This window comes from Helicoverpa armigera, chromosome 25 (genome assembly GCF_030705265.1).
Source record: "Helicoverpa armigera isolate CAAS_96S chromosome 25, ASM3070526v1, whole genome shotgun sequence".
NCBI lineage: Eukaryota > Metazoa > Arthropoda > Insecta > Lepidoptera > Noctuidae > Helicoverpa > Helicoverpa armigera.
The window spans coordinates 5984360-5997289 of record NC_087144.1 but is presented as its reverse complement, the minus strand read 5'-3'; the positions used below and the strand labels follow the sequence as shown (position 1 = coordinate 5997289).

The 12930-nt window shown below is 34.8% G+C and overlaps 1 protein-coding gene across 1 annotated transcript in view; it reads right to left on the bottom strand.

Annotated features, from left to right (window-relative positions):
- The window catches only part of LOC110381447 (putative transcription factor SOX-15), a 119805-nt gene that overhangs the window by 84833 nt on the left and 22042 nt on the right, over positions 1-12930 (bottom strand). Inside the window, exon 3 of the mRNA XM_021341789.3 lies at positions 8445-8836. Coding sequence (XP_021197464.1) covers positions 8445-8836 — 392 coding nt within the window. The remainder of the gene's footprint in view (positions 1-8444; positions 8837-12930) is intronic.

The following is a 12930-nucleotide window of genomic DNA, read 5'->3' as shown; positions in this document are numbered from 1 at the left end:
ATCATTGGTCCGGTATTGCTCTCAGAAAGTAGCCAAATATGGTGACGATGTTTTTGGTGATCGTCTGTGCTCGCGAACAGTAGTAGAAATACCCTTGAGGTTTATGAAAACATTTGTAGTACATGTGTCCTTTTTCGGGCCCTGCAGTGTCTGTGTACCAAACTCTTAAATTGGTTTAGTAGTTTTGACATGAAAGCCAGAGTAACTTTGGTATTTATCATCATCTCCCGAGCCCTTTCCCAATTATCTTGGGGTCGGCTTCCAGTCTTTCTGAATGCAGCTGACCAGTGTTTTACAAGGAGCAACAGCCTATCTGACTGACCTCCTCAAACCAGTTAACCGGGCAAACCAATACCCCTTGGTTAGACTGATCCTTTACCCAATTAATTCAATAGCTTGGTGTGAAAGAATGACAGACAGAGCTACTTTCTCATTTATAACATTATGGTAAGCAATATTTGCTTCATAAATAACCTTCCATCTCTATGAAGGTATAAGTCTGACCTACAACCTCTATAGGTACTTCAAACTAATAATGATCGGGGAAATCCGAAGTTTGTTTACACTCGATATTAATTAATGAACCGAACGACTCTTAATGACGTCATTCTAACAGATATTGTACAAATATAGGAAACTGTATCCACGTTCATACGTCCAAATGTACGTATGTGCTGCCAAATGATGGTGTAAACAAATGAACATGACGTATTCGTTAGGGACAATGGTATTGGAAAACAGGATAATTGAAATAAATCGGAAATAGAGGTAGATAAACTAAATATGGTTGTGTCATATATCCGCTTCGTGGTCCAAAATTTGCTTAGAAACATCGATTAATTTTTTGACTGAATTATTGATTGGTTATCTAGAGAACATAAACAGTAAAAGATAGAAGATCAAATTTTGATCTGTAACGTCATAAATGTCTAAAACTACTTAAGAATTTGAGAATATGATAGACTAGCTGCCACCGTTTAAAAGAAAGAGAACTAGAAGAGCTATACTAACTTCCCGCAACTGGATAAAAAGTAGCTTATATGTTATACGAAAGTAAAAGCTAGGTATATTACAACCAAGTTTCATAATTTCAATAGGTCTTTGCGAGGAGGATAAACGACCATAATTAGAAGGATAATTAGGATAATTAGGACATTATAATTTAGGAATTGCTCAGCGTCATTGAAGTCGGAAAACCAAACTAATTATTCTATTTATTGATTTGAGTATTGGTTTAAATCACCTACATACCTACCTACTTTATATTATCAAAGGTACCTATGAATTATGTATTTTATATTAATTTATATTGTGGTTAGAGAAGAAGTAAACAAAAATATATTATTTAGATTAGTGGAAAAACCAAATTGGGTTCTTAATAAACAACTTACAACTTCCTCTGGTTTTCATTTCCTTTTACCAATTTTGGAAATGTTACTATGATAACATTTTAACTATAAATATTTCTAAGTTTTATTGAAAATAAGGACACATCTATCACTAAGGAAAATACTTATTTGCCTCAAAAATAACATCTGCCTATCTTTTTCCCGAAAATGTCGGGGTCGGCTTCTCATACAATCGGATTTAGCTGAGTACCAGTATTTTACAAGGAGCGACTGCCTATCATTTTAACCAAGTTATACTGGTTGTCATATATACTGTCTTCTAACTAGGACCTTTAACGACTGCTACTGTCTGCTACAGATGCTAACCAATTTAGGGTAGCTTTGGTATGGTATAATATGGTCATCATTTATGGTCGACCCAAGATGATGCTATTTTATTTAGATACTAAGCTTTGCCAAGCAAAGCTAAGCATGGCAAAATCGAAGGTCAGGTCTTGTCAAGATCGCCTTGAGGAGAATTTCAAAGATTTCTTGGATTAGATTTAGGCAACTGGGGTTTCGCACTTCAGTCAAAATTCAGTTAATTATATTAATTAGTATATTAATTAAGTTAGTGTGCCTTACAATTATTTTTTCACAGGTTTATGTCTGTGCAACTTATTATGAAACTCAACTGGAGTAGTTATACCTCTATAAATAACCACTTCGTTATTTCCGTGTTTATTTTTTCCTTTACTCAAAGTTAACGAAATCCTTACCATTTATAGACTATTAGCGCCTACTGGGTATTCCTATCAAATGGTAATCCCATATTTGACCGATAAAAATATATACCATTACTCATCAAACGACTGAATAATAGCTTTAAGACGCGCCAACTTACTTACGCGTTTGAAAAACGAAAAAACAAACGAATGTGGACTCTGTCACCTCGTGATAAGAACTGTAGCTTATTTTTTGGGTTGTAGAAGATAGTTGTAGAGCTTACTATTTACAAGTACATACTTTTTTTCCGAGCTTTATTTCATTAAGAGCGATACCATCGAGCCACCCACGCGGTCTATAATGACTTGCCATATCCAACTGGGTACAGTTGTGAACACAAATGAACCGTTAATTTTGACCCATTTTTTTTTAATAAATGTTAGTCACATGTGCTTCTATTGGCGGAAGTTATTATAATTGTATTAATTGTTTAATTTGTAGCGATATAACAATGTCTTCAGCGTTTGTTGAATTATTGTAGTTGGCTGTAGGTATAATAAAATATAAGGCGTGTTATAAATGTTATCTAGTCCAATTGAATGGTTATTGGTGAATTATTTTTGATATACTGTTTGCGTGTCTAAGATATTTTTTTAAATTATGCTATTAATATTTTGACCTTAATTTCACTATGGTTATTTTTAATAAAATATGTAAGTAATTTACATTTTAATTTATTGCCTTTGAGTTCAGTTACAAAAAAATCATTGCTTTCCTGTTAAATGCCTGGTTCGAATAAAAAAAAATGTGACTAGAATAAGTTTAGTCCAGTTGGATTCGTTGCCTGTATTTGGAATCGGGTCTTCATTAATAAAACCATATTTTGCCACTTTATATAATTCTAACAAAATAATTCATTGAGGAACTTGGTTGTAATTCCCAAGAATATTGTTATTTTACTCAAACGTCGTATATTTTTGCATAGCAACGGTAGGCACTTAATTGGTAAAATAAAAGGAAAATAAACACATTTCGATAGACACCGTAACTTATAGGTAATAATTTTACAAATAATCATAATGTTTCCCAAAAAATAACTACAGGAAAATATTACGAAAATATGACATGAATTATCGGTTAGGGGACATAATATTTATATCCGCCATATTTCGGACACCTACATAACTAAAAAACATTTAATAAATACTAATAACTATGTATTTAGATTATTTTTAACCCCCGACGCAAAAACGACGGGGTGTTATAAGTTTGACGTGTCTGTGTGTGTGTGTGTGTGTGTGTGTATGTGGCATCGTAACTCCCAAACGGATGATCCGATTGTAATGCGGTTTTTTTTGTTTAAAAGGTATGTCAGTCGGGAGTGTTCTTAGCTATGTTTGGTGGAAATCGGTTCAGGTCTTCAAGGTCATCAGCTCGTTTGCTAGATGTGATAGGAATGTTACACGCTCAGTTTACTTGCAAGTGTATGTGGGATCTGAAATTGGAAACACTAATGTCTTTTGGAACCACTGAGCTGGTCTGCTGTTAGGGCACGAAGATAGGGCACGTAACCCTGAACTGCCTTTTAGTAAACCCATCGAGTTTGGGCTCGTTGAATTTGTCTTGACGAGTTCTCTTCATGTTTCTGATTGACGAGAACCTGATGCTGGAAATGGGATGTGGCGCATGAAACCCTGGAATGCCGGAATGAAACGGATAAACCGATTTATATTTTTGCTGAAAATCTAGAATGTCCAAAGGTTAATCTTTATTGTTTCTCAATCTGTGCAATTCTCCCAGAGCCAGTTTGTCATGAGGATTGTTAAACAGCTTCCTTTGGCCGAGATCGCATATAACGACCCCATCTTAAGATAAAATAAATTAAATGAAAGAAGGAAAAATTAAGGAGCTCCTTTAAAAAGCATGAAATAAAATTAAATTATAAATTTAAAAAACCCCCGACCCAAAAAAAGTACGCAATAATTATGACAAAAGGTTAAAAACGCTAAACCCTATAAAAAGCAAAAAATAACTTTTAACACTAGGTAAACTAAATTTTGACGTGTCGGGGGACCGCTTTCTACCTTCATAAATACTTACATAAATCAAATGATACCTACCTAATTACAACATTCGTTTAAAAAAAAAACACGTATCTAAAGTAATGAATTAGAGCGGTCCCCCGACACGACAAAATTTAGTTTACCTAGTGTTAAAAGTTATTTTTTGCTTTTTATAGGGTTTAGCGTTTTTAACCTTTTGTCATAATTATTGCGTACTTTTTTTGGGTCGGGGGTTTTTTAAATTTATAATTTAATTTTAGATAGTTGACTCTAAAATCTTTACAAGGGCTTTCAGCTAAGAATTCGTCCTAACAGAATCTCAAAAACAACATTACATACAAGCACATATAATTATAATCGACTATAATGTCTCTGCGGTTACACATATGTACATATGTCCCGGAAGAACGACTTTCCGCAACTCGACAAATATTAACCTAGGTCCTTTATCAGTCTCTAAGGCAAACAGTAGCCTAAATACATTTTTAGGCTATCTGTGTACCAAAAAGTCAATCGGTACAATATTTTGCCTCGCTTATTTTTTACTAGCTTCCGCCCGCAGCTTCGCCCGCGTAGAGTTCGGTTATATCGCGTTTCCAAGAGAATTCTTTAAAAGTCCGGGATAAAAACTACCCTATGTTCTTTTTCAAGGTCAGCTCTATCTCTGTACCAAATTTTATTAAAATCAGTTCAGTGGTTTAGACGTGAAAGCGTAACAGACAGACAGAGTTACTTTCGCATTTTAATATTAGTCGGGATATAATAAAGTCATAAAACACTTTTTGAACCGATTATACTAAGTCACTACGTTCATTGCGTTGCGCCGAGTTCATGTCCTCGCCTCCCGTGTTTTATCTCGCAGAGAAAGTTACGAGGTCAACCTAATTATTACTAGCTAAAGCATTTGCATAATACTTACTACCACAATACTTAGTGTATGATTAAAAGCTTACTTAGTTGAATTTTAGCAGTAATATCAAACAGTTGTAAGACATAGGTAAAGGTGCTATTACGCGTACCAAATACTAGCTTCTACCAGCGGTTTTAATTTCACCAGCATTCTGAGGGAAATACGCGTACCCGGATAAAGAATAGCACTTACCCTTCTTTGATAGATGGGCTAAGTAATACTGAAAGAATTTTTCTAATCGGAGCTGTCACTTGAGATAAGCGCTTTTAAGCAAACAAACATACTCTTCAGCTTTATAATAATAAGTAGAGGTCTATTATCAGAGGTATATTTGATCACACGGCGACTGCATCTCTACTTAAAATACACAGTTTTAATCAAATATTAAATGCATAATCTAAAACAAAATGTGAACATGAGGTAAATATGTTATATTTCGATTTCCTTTGTTTTTATTCTATTTTTGACATCGGGTAATGCAGTTACAAGCGTAAAACACAGGGGAAAAAATAAATAAATAATTGATGAAAAAAACATTTTAATACTGGCAGCTGCTTTCGGTTATTTAGTTGGGAAAAGCCATGCAGATGATGGTAATTTTTTTTTTCAACCATATATGACAGAAATATGAGTAAACTAGCTTCCGCCCGCGGCTTCGCCTGCGTAAAGTTCGGTTATATCGCGTTTCCAAGAAAATTCTTCAAAAGTCCGGGATAAAAACTATCCTATGTTCTTTCTCAAGGTCAACTCTACCTCTGTACCAAATTTTATTAAAATCAGTTCAGTGGTTTAGACGTGAAAGCGTAACACAGACAGAGTTACTTTCGCATTTATAATATCAGTAGGGATACTGATGGGAAAACGAATCTCTTATCTTCGCTTCTAGTCCTAAATAGGAATAAACGAAGACTGACAAAGGTCTTTAGAGAGAAGATAGACCAAATAAAAACTACATGGAGCCAACTATTCATGCAAAGTAATGTCTGCTACAGAAATCTAGAAAACTAAGTTGTGGAAAAAGAAAAAGCACTGACAACCTCACGTCAATTAGCGACCAGTGTTAAATGAACCAGCGTCGTATGAATGTATGATAGACAAGCAGTTTTCCCGTGGTTTTAACCTGCGTTCCATGGGACCTACTGCTCGTACTGGGATAAAATGTGTTACTCGCAAATAATGTAGCTTTCTGGTGTAAGAATTTTTGAAATCGTTCCGGCAGTTTTTTTAAGTCTATCCATTATAAACAAACAAAAATTCATTTCTCTATTTAAAATTAGTCATCCTCCGAGCCTTTTCCCAACTGTTATATTGCTTCCAGTCTAACCGGATTCAGCTGAGTACCAGTGCTTTACAAGGAGCGACTGCCTATCTGACTTCCTCAACCCAGTTACCCGGGCAACCCAATACCCCTTGGACAGACTGGTGTCAGACTTACTAGCTTCTGACTACCCGTAATGACTGCCAAAGATGTTCAATGACAGCCGGGACCTACACTTTAACGTGCCATCCGAAACACAATCATTGGTGTCTAAGATATACTTCGAAAGTGCTAAATATTAGTATAGATAGATATAGAAGACAAAGTTCAGCTTACACTGGTCCTTTTCCTGCGGCCCGTACAAGTTTTACAACTAAGTATAATCATCGTGATAGCTTAATTAACTTGTTTTACTTACTAAGTATCGCCTTTACAAGTAGGAATGTTACTCGCATTACTAATAAGGAACAATATTGCGAGTTCCGAACGACATATTTTTTTTTATATTTCCACACACATAAATGTATGACCAGTTTCTTATTTGCTTTACTAATTAATCTTTGTATATTAAATTGAATTCTTATTATGTGTTGGTAAAGACATTATTATTAATATGGCTAAGTGACTGCTAATGTGTGTAGATACTTCGATCATAATGAAGTTATTATCGAGCGAGATTCATAGACAAGAATATTGTAGCAAAAAGGTTGTGACGAAAGTAGATCTTGCCATTTTAGTCGTCGTCTCGGCCGTAGTGTATTAATTTGTCTGTGGTTAGAGAATGATGGATATGCAATTTTTAGGGATAGTGATTATTAATTGCAACTCTTAAGAAGGCATTAATTAAACTAAGTAAATGCCTACCTCTTGATAATTGTCTGCCCCGATGGGCAACCCAATACCCCTAGCTAGGTAAGACTGGTTGTCAGACTTACTGGCTTCTGACTACCAGTAACGACTGTCATAGACGTTCTATGACAGCCGGGACCTACAGTTTATGGTGCCCTCCAAAACACGGCCATAGGTGTCAAAGGTACACTTATACTTGCCTGCCTCTTTATAAAGATTAACCAAACCAACGTATCATTGAAAAATAATATAAAATGAAAAAATAATGGTTTGTCAAGTCATGACGTAAAAAGATCTAATTAATAATTTATGATGCACTACTAATTATGCGAGTATCTGTGGAACAGTTCTGTGCCTGGCCACAAAGAAATACATATTTAAAAATATTCAAATTTCGAACTGTCTACAAGATTGGAATTTTGTGCTGACTCATGTCAGTTCTATTGGTAAAAACAGAGGCGAAATAATTTGACGTAGCAATAGACTTTATGTGTTTGTAATAAGGTCTATTTTAGAACGTAATATTTTCGAAGTATTTATATGAATTATGAGTATGTATGTATACATACGTATATGCATAATTCAGGCGTCAACTATAATGTTGCTGAAATATTATATCCGTGAAGAAGTGTAAATAAATAAATAGGTAATGAATATTAAAATCGTAGTTATACTGTTTCCTTCAAAGATAGAGTATAATACTTAAACGAAAGATTTATTGAAGAAACTTGTCACAATATGACATATAATTTGTTTATCCTACATAATAATATGAATGAAAAATTGCGTGAACCTTCATTTACAATTTGAATACATAAGTAAATGAATTCTTAGCCATGTTTCAAGTTAATTGTTCTGTTTCAGAAATTATGATAATAATTTAATTTTAAATTACAAATTAAAATCAGTTTCTGTAGGTCGTTGCAATAAATAATCCCAAGGAAAACATAAATCGTACAAATATAATTGTAATTTTTGAGGTCACAAAAATTGTTTGACGTCACAAATTATATTATTTTCACATCAAATTTATCATTTGAGGTGCTTCATAAATATTATTACATTTATTTATCTAAATGTATGCAACAAGCTACACTGATTAAACAATAGAATACAGAAGGTTCACTTCGAATAAAAACTCAGTTTAGCTCATAAAATATGCCTACTAAAACATCTGTTACTAATCTGCACACGAAATTGAATCTTATCGTGTAGTACCATAGTTCATATTCCGTTGAGCCTATATCACACCTGTACGAAAATGAAAACAATACTACGTTCTAAATTCAAAATTGAAAATAAAAACTTACCTAGCATTTTACTCAAATCGGCGTTATGCAGGTCCGGATTCTCATCAGCCAGCTTCTTCCTCTCGACCTTCGCCCATACCATGAAAGCATTCATCGGCCTCCTTATCCTAGCCTCCTTTAATGCTTTAGCCTGACCCATCTTCGTGGTAAAGGGAGCTCTAGCGTATTGCTGCGTAGAATAATCTCGACCAGTATCGTAAGGGCTTCGGTAATCATATTGACCTCTATATTCTAAGCCGTAAGGTAGAGTATGCCATACAACGAGTTCGGGGCTGGTTTGTTCTTGCACGGAGTCAGTACTGTTCTCGACGGCGCCTTGCACGTATTGTTCGTAGGTACGGTGGTAAGTAGGGGGTGATTCAGCTATGCCCGCTCCTCCGGTATCCATTATACTGCGAAAAAAAATACTCATTAGTAACTTAAAAATTATATTAAAAAACACAATAGATTTGTCGTAATAGTGGACTGTTTCCAGATACATCACAAACGCACTAAATATGCACGTGGAAAAATAAATAACATACGTAGAAAACTCAATGAATAAAATGTATATTTATTATTGTCATGTAGGTACTGTATTTAAAAACATTTACGTACAAAAATAAACAAGTTTTTCAGTGTTTTCAGTCATAATTTATTTGTGTCATTGTTCTTTTGGATGTTTTTAAAAAAACTGTCTGCAATCGAATTATGTTTACCTACTACACGTTTAACTTGTGCGAATGTACGTTATAATGTGTAATATTCGTTGTTAGTGATTTTTCTTGAAATGGATATTCGCAATTTTCGTCAAAGACTGTTCAACTATCTTCACGTGAAAAGTACACAATCTGATTATTTTTATTCTATTTATTTTGTCATTATCTTTTTAAGTATTACTAGTATTAAAACAGTTTAGTATTTAGAATCATACGATTACTATCTTTTCTCTCCTTATGATAAAATCAGGGCAGGAGGATGATGATGATAAAATCACGCAAAAATACATAATGAATGACGCTGCCATACTTTTTGTAACGTACCTCCTTGTTCTCTCAAGGGAGAGGCCAATGACTATATCTATAACTTTAGCCCCATATAAATTATGTCCCATATCTATCCATGTCCACAACAACGGATAGCTTATAGAAATCCTTAGCAAGCCGACATCAAAACGAACCTTTAAAAGGACATCATTTAATTCTAGAACACACATACATATTTGAATATCAAAAAAGTCTTTATGCTTCGGCCAGCAACCACCTCCCACCTCGCAGATAAGCTTCAAGTAAAGTGTCAAACTATACTAAGAATGGAATTTTAAAAATCCGTTGCTGTGCCGTGGTGTCATTTTCTTCGATAGCGCTTACCGTTAACATAACTCGGTTGCTGGAACCTGGTAAGAAGAGCTCGCAAGCGATAGGGATCGCGCTAATCGATCGACACCCGTAATGTGAATCGTCTCGTCTAGCGGTAGACTGTTGCTAAGTCTATGGCAGGGGACTGTACTATCTGGGCGGTTGTATGTTCTATGACACTTACTTATGTATGAATATGAAGAACTTATGTATGTATATGAATAAGTTATGTACTTATATATACGCATGAATTATGTTTGTAAGTATATGTAAGAGAATTCTTGATTTCGTGAATCGTCGTTGCTTAGTCCATGGTAAGACGATTGTACTATCTTGTTGGTTGTATGTTCTATGACACTTGATTTGAGAATTTTTTATTAGCGCGGTGGAATTTTCTCTGTATGAGAAGACGCCTGTCTGTATGTATGTTGCAGTGTGTTGAAAAATACTTCATAAAGTTTATTATAGTTGCTCTTTCCTGAGGTTCGGTGGAACAACTTCCCGCATCCGAACAAAAAGTTCTAGACTTATCTGTGTATATAACCAAACATTATTTAAATTGGTCCAATAGTTTTGTCATACTGGACGGACAGAGTAATTTTCGCATTGATGATTCACTTTATCTTTTCAGTTTACCTAAGAAATTCATTAATATTAATTCTGAATGTCATCTTTGATAGTAAGTTTTACGACAGCTAAGTGTTAAATTCATTAAAATTGTTTATTTAATGAGTCTGCAAAGTTTATAATTTACTCTATCAAATTGCATGTTTGCCGACTTACCATGAATTATTCTATCATCACCCATCAATCAAGGTTTAAGTCGTACTAGACAATTTTTATAGCTAAAGAATAAGTCTTTTGCTATTTATTTATTTATTTATTCAGGCAAACCAACAACATATTTACAAAACAAGTATAGTTATCAAAATTATAGCTAGGTATAAAAATTGATTAATATTATAAAAAAACTTAAAAATGTATGAAAACGGTAGACTTCTAACAGACCTAGGTACGTACCATTGACTTTAAAAATGTTCCGTTCCACGCAAGTATACTTACTGAAACGAAATATTGTACCTCTACCTCTATAGGACTAGGAAAGAGACTGTCTGTCTGTCTCGCATACACGACATCTCTGAACCAATTTAAATCAAAATTTGCACACAGTTAGTCTAAAGCCTGAGAAAGGACATAGGCCTCTTTTAATCCGGGTTCCCGGAGAATTTCGTCCAGGACGTAGCCGAAACCGTGGATGGAAGCTAGTACCTACATATAAATTCGAAACTTTAGCTTCGATACCTTTTCCTACAAGACCACGCAGTACTAAAGACACTATTTGTCAACACGCCGGTAACGCGATACAAATAATGAGTAATTCCCAATTTAAAGGAAAGCGGGCGCCGATCACTCGACACCGTGGTTTCTCGGAACGCCGGCAGAGGCGCCACTGTGTGGGAACTACGAAGCATTGTTCCTCTGATTTCACTACTCATCCGACATATGTAGGCAGGTAGGTACCTACTGCTAACAGTTCATTAAGAGGGTACGGCAAATTGTCACAAGTAGAGTTATGGTGTTCTAGAAATGTCGAGAAGGTCTTACGGTACCTGTAGCACACTGTCTGATATGGCTCTTATAACCTCGAATCTGAGATGTATTCAGATAGAGTCGAATGGAAGAAGAAGACATGTTATTCCGAATTCAAATAAGTCTGGGATAGGAGCAGAAGAATAATGAAATGAAGATGCATGAACAAGGAAGAGTAGACGTGGTGAAGATTGCATAGGGATCCCATTGACTGAACGCTGAGTTTAGGAAAATGTTTCAAAATAACTTTCCATGTAAAATTTTTAATTTAAATAATGTTCAACAACTTATATGCCTTATTATTTAAATAACTTACCTACATGTGACGTAGGTAACTTATGTATATTAAGGTTTATGGAAACAAAATGGATGCTATTTAGTTTATAAAACCCTATGAGTTATTTGTTAGAGTACCTAGACCCGAGAGAAGCCTGTCGCGTGTAACATTGCAACTGCAAATTGATCTATCGTCGCCACTCAATCAAGGTTCCCAAGGTCTTATTAATTGGTTATCATCATAATTAAAGTCAAGGCCACTAGCTCGATTAAGTTTTTATGCCAGTACCCTTCAAAGCGACACTGGTAAAATTGTGCCATAGACAACAAAGAACAAGACATTAAAAACTTTTTTGACGTCCCCAAAATTAGATTAAAACCTTCTTAAATAAATTAAAAAGCATGTTTCGTTAACAAAGAGCGAGACTTCATCAGTATTGCCGCCACACTTTATTCCCTTTTTGGGTGAATGCTGAACAATTAAAAACTGCTCCGTAAAAGGCACGCATTCCCCAAACCCGTCCAATTTCGTTGACTTAACATGAGTTGTAGGAACCTTGTCTTGTACGAGAATTATTTAAAACATTAGGTGATTGGTAAATTTAGTTTCGACTTGAAAAATAAAGACTTTATTATTGTTTATTGTTTTCAGACAATTCGACGGCAAATTAATTAACGAAATAGGTGATAACTAATTCCGAGGTGATTTCTGCATTCCTAGGTTCCAAAGACAATGCAATTTATACATTAGACCATCATTACTGCTTTCCGATTTGTCTTAACTAAGAAATTGTACAGCAGGAATTTAAATTTTTATACTTTATGCTATTCTAGTGAACATTCTCATACATCCGTCACATAAACTATGACTAGCTCAAGCGCTTGAGTAAACTAATGTTCTTTTTATATCAATAATAATTTTATATTAATGATTCAATGAAGATGAACGATCAAACAACATTCCCAAAGCCGTTCAAATGTACGAAGCCTGAAAGTAAATCTTTCTAAAGCTATAGCAAAACAGTCGCCAACGGTACACTCCATATTTCGAAGTACCGCTTCACTACCACCGTTACAACGTAAAGGAAATAATATATTGCAAATATTTAACTAAACCATTTACGTGTGCAAGTAAACGATAAAATGAACGTTTAATTGTCAACGCAAGACCTTAATATGAAAACGTCAAATAATTTGCGCGGTTTATTTGACAGCTGTCAAAACGAAATGTCATATCGGATGTGTGTGATCTATGGCCATGGGCATGTAGAATGGATGGTTGA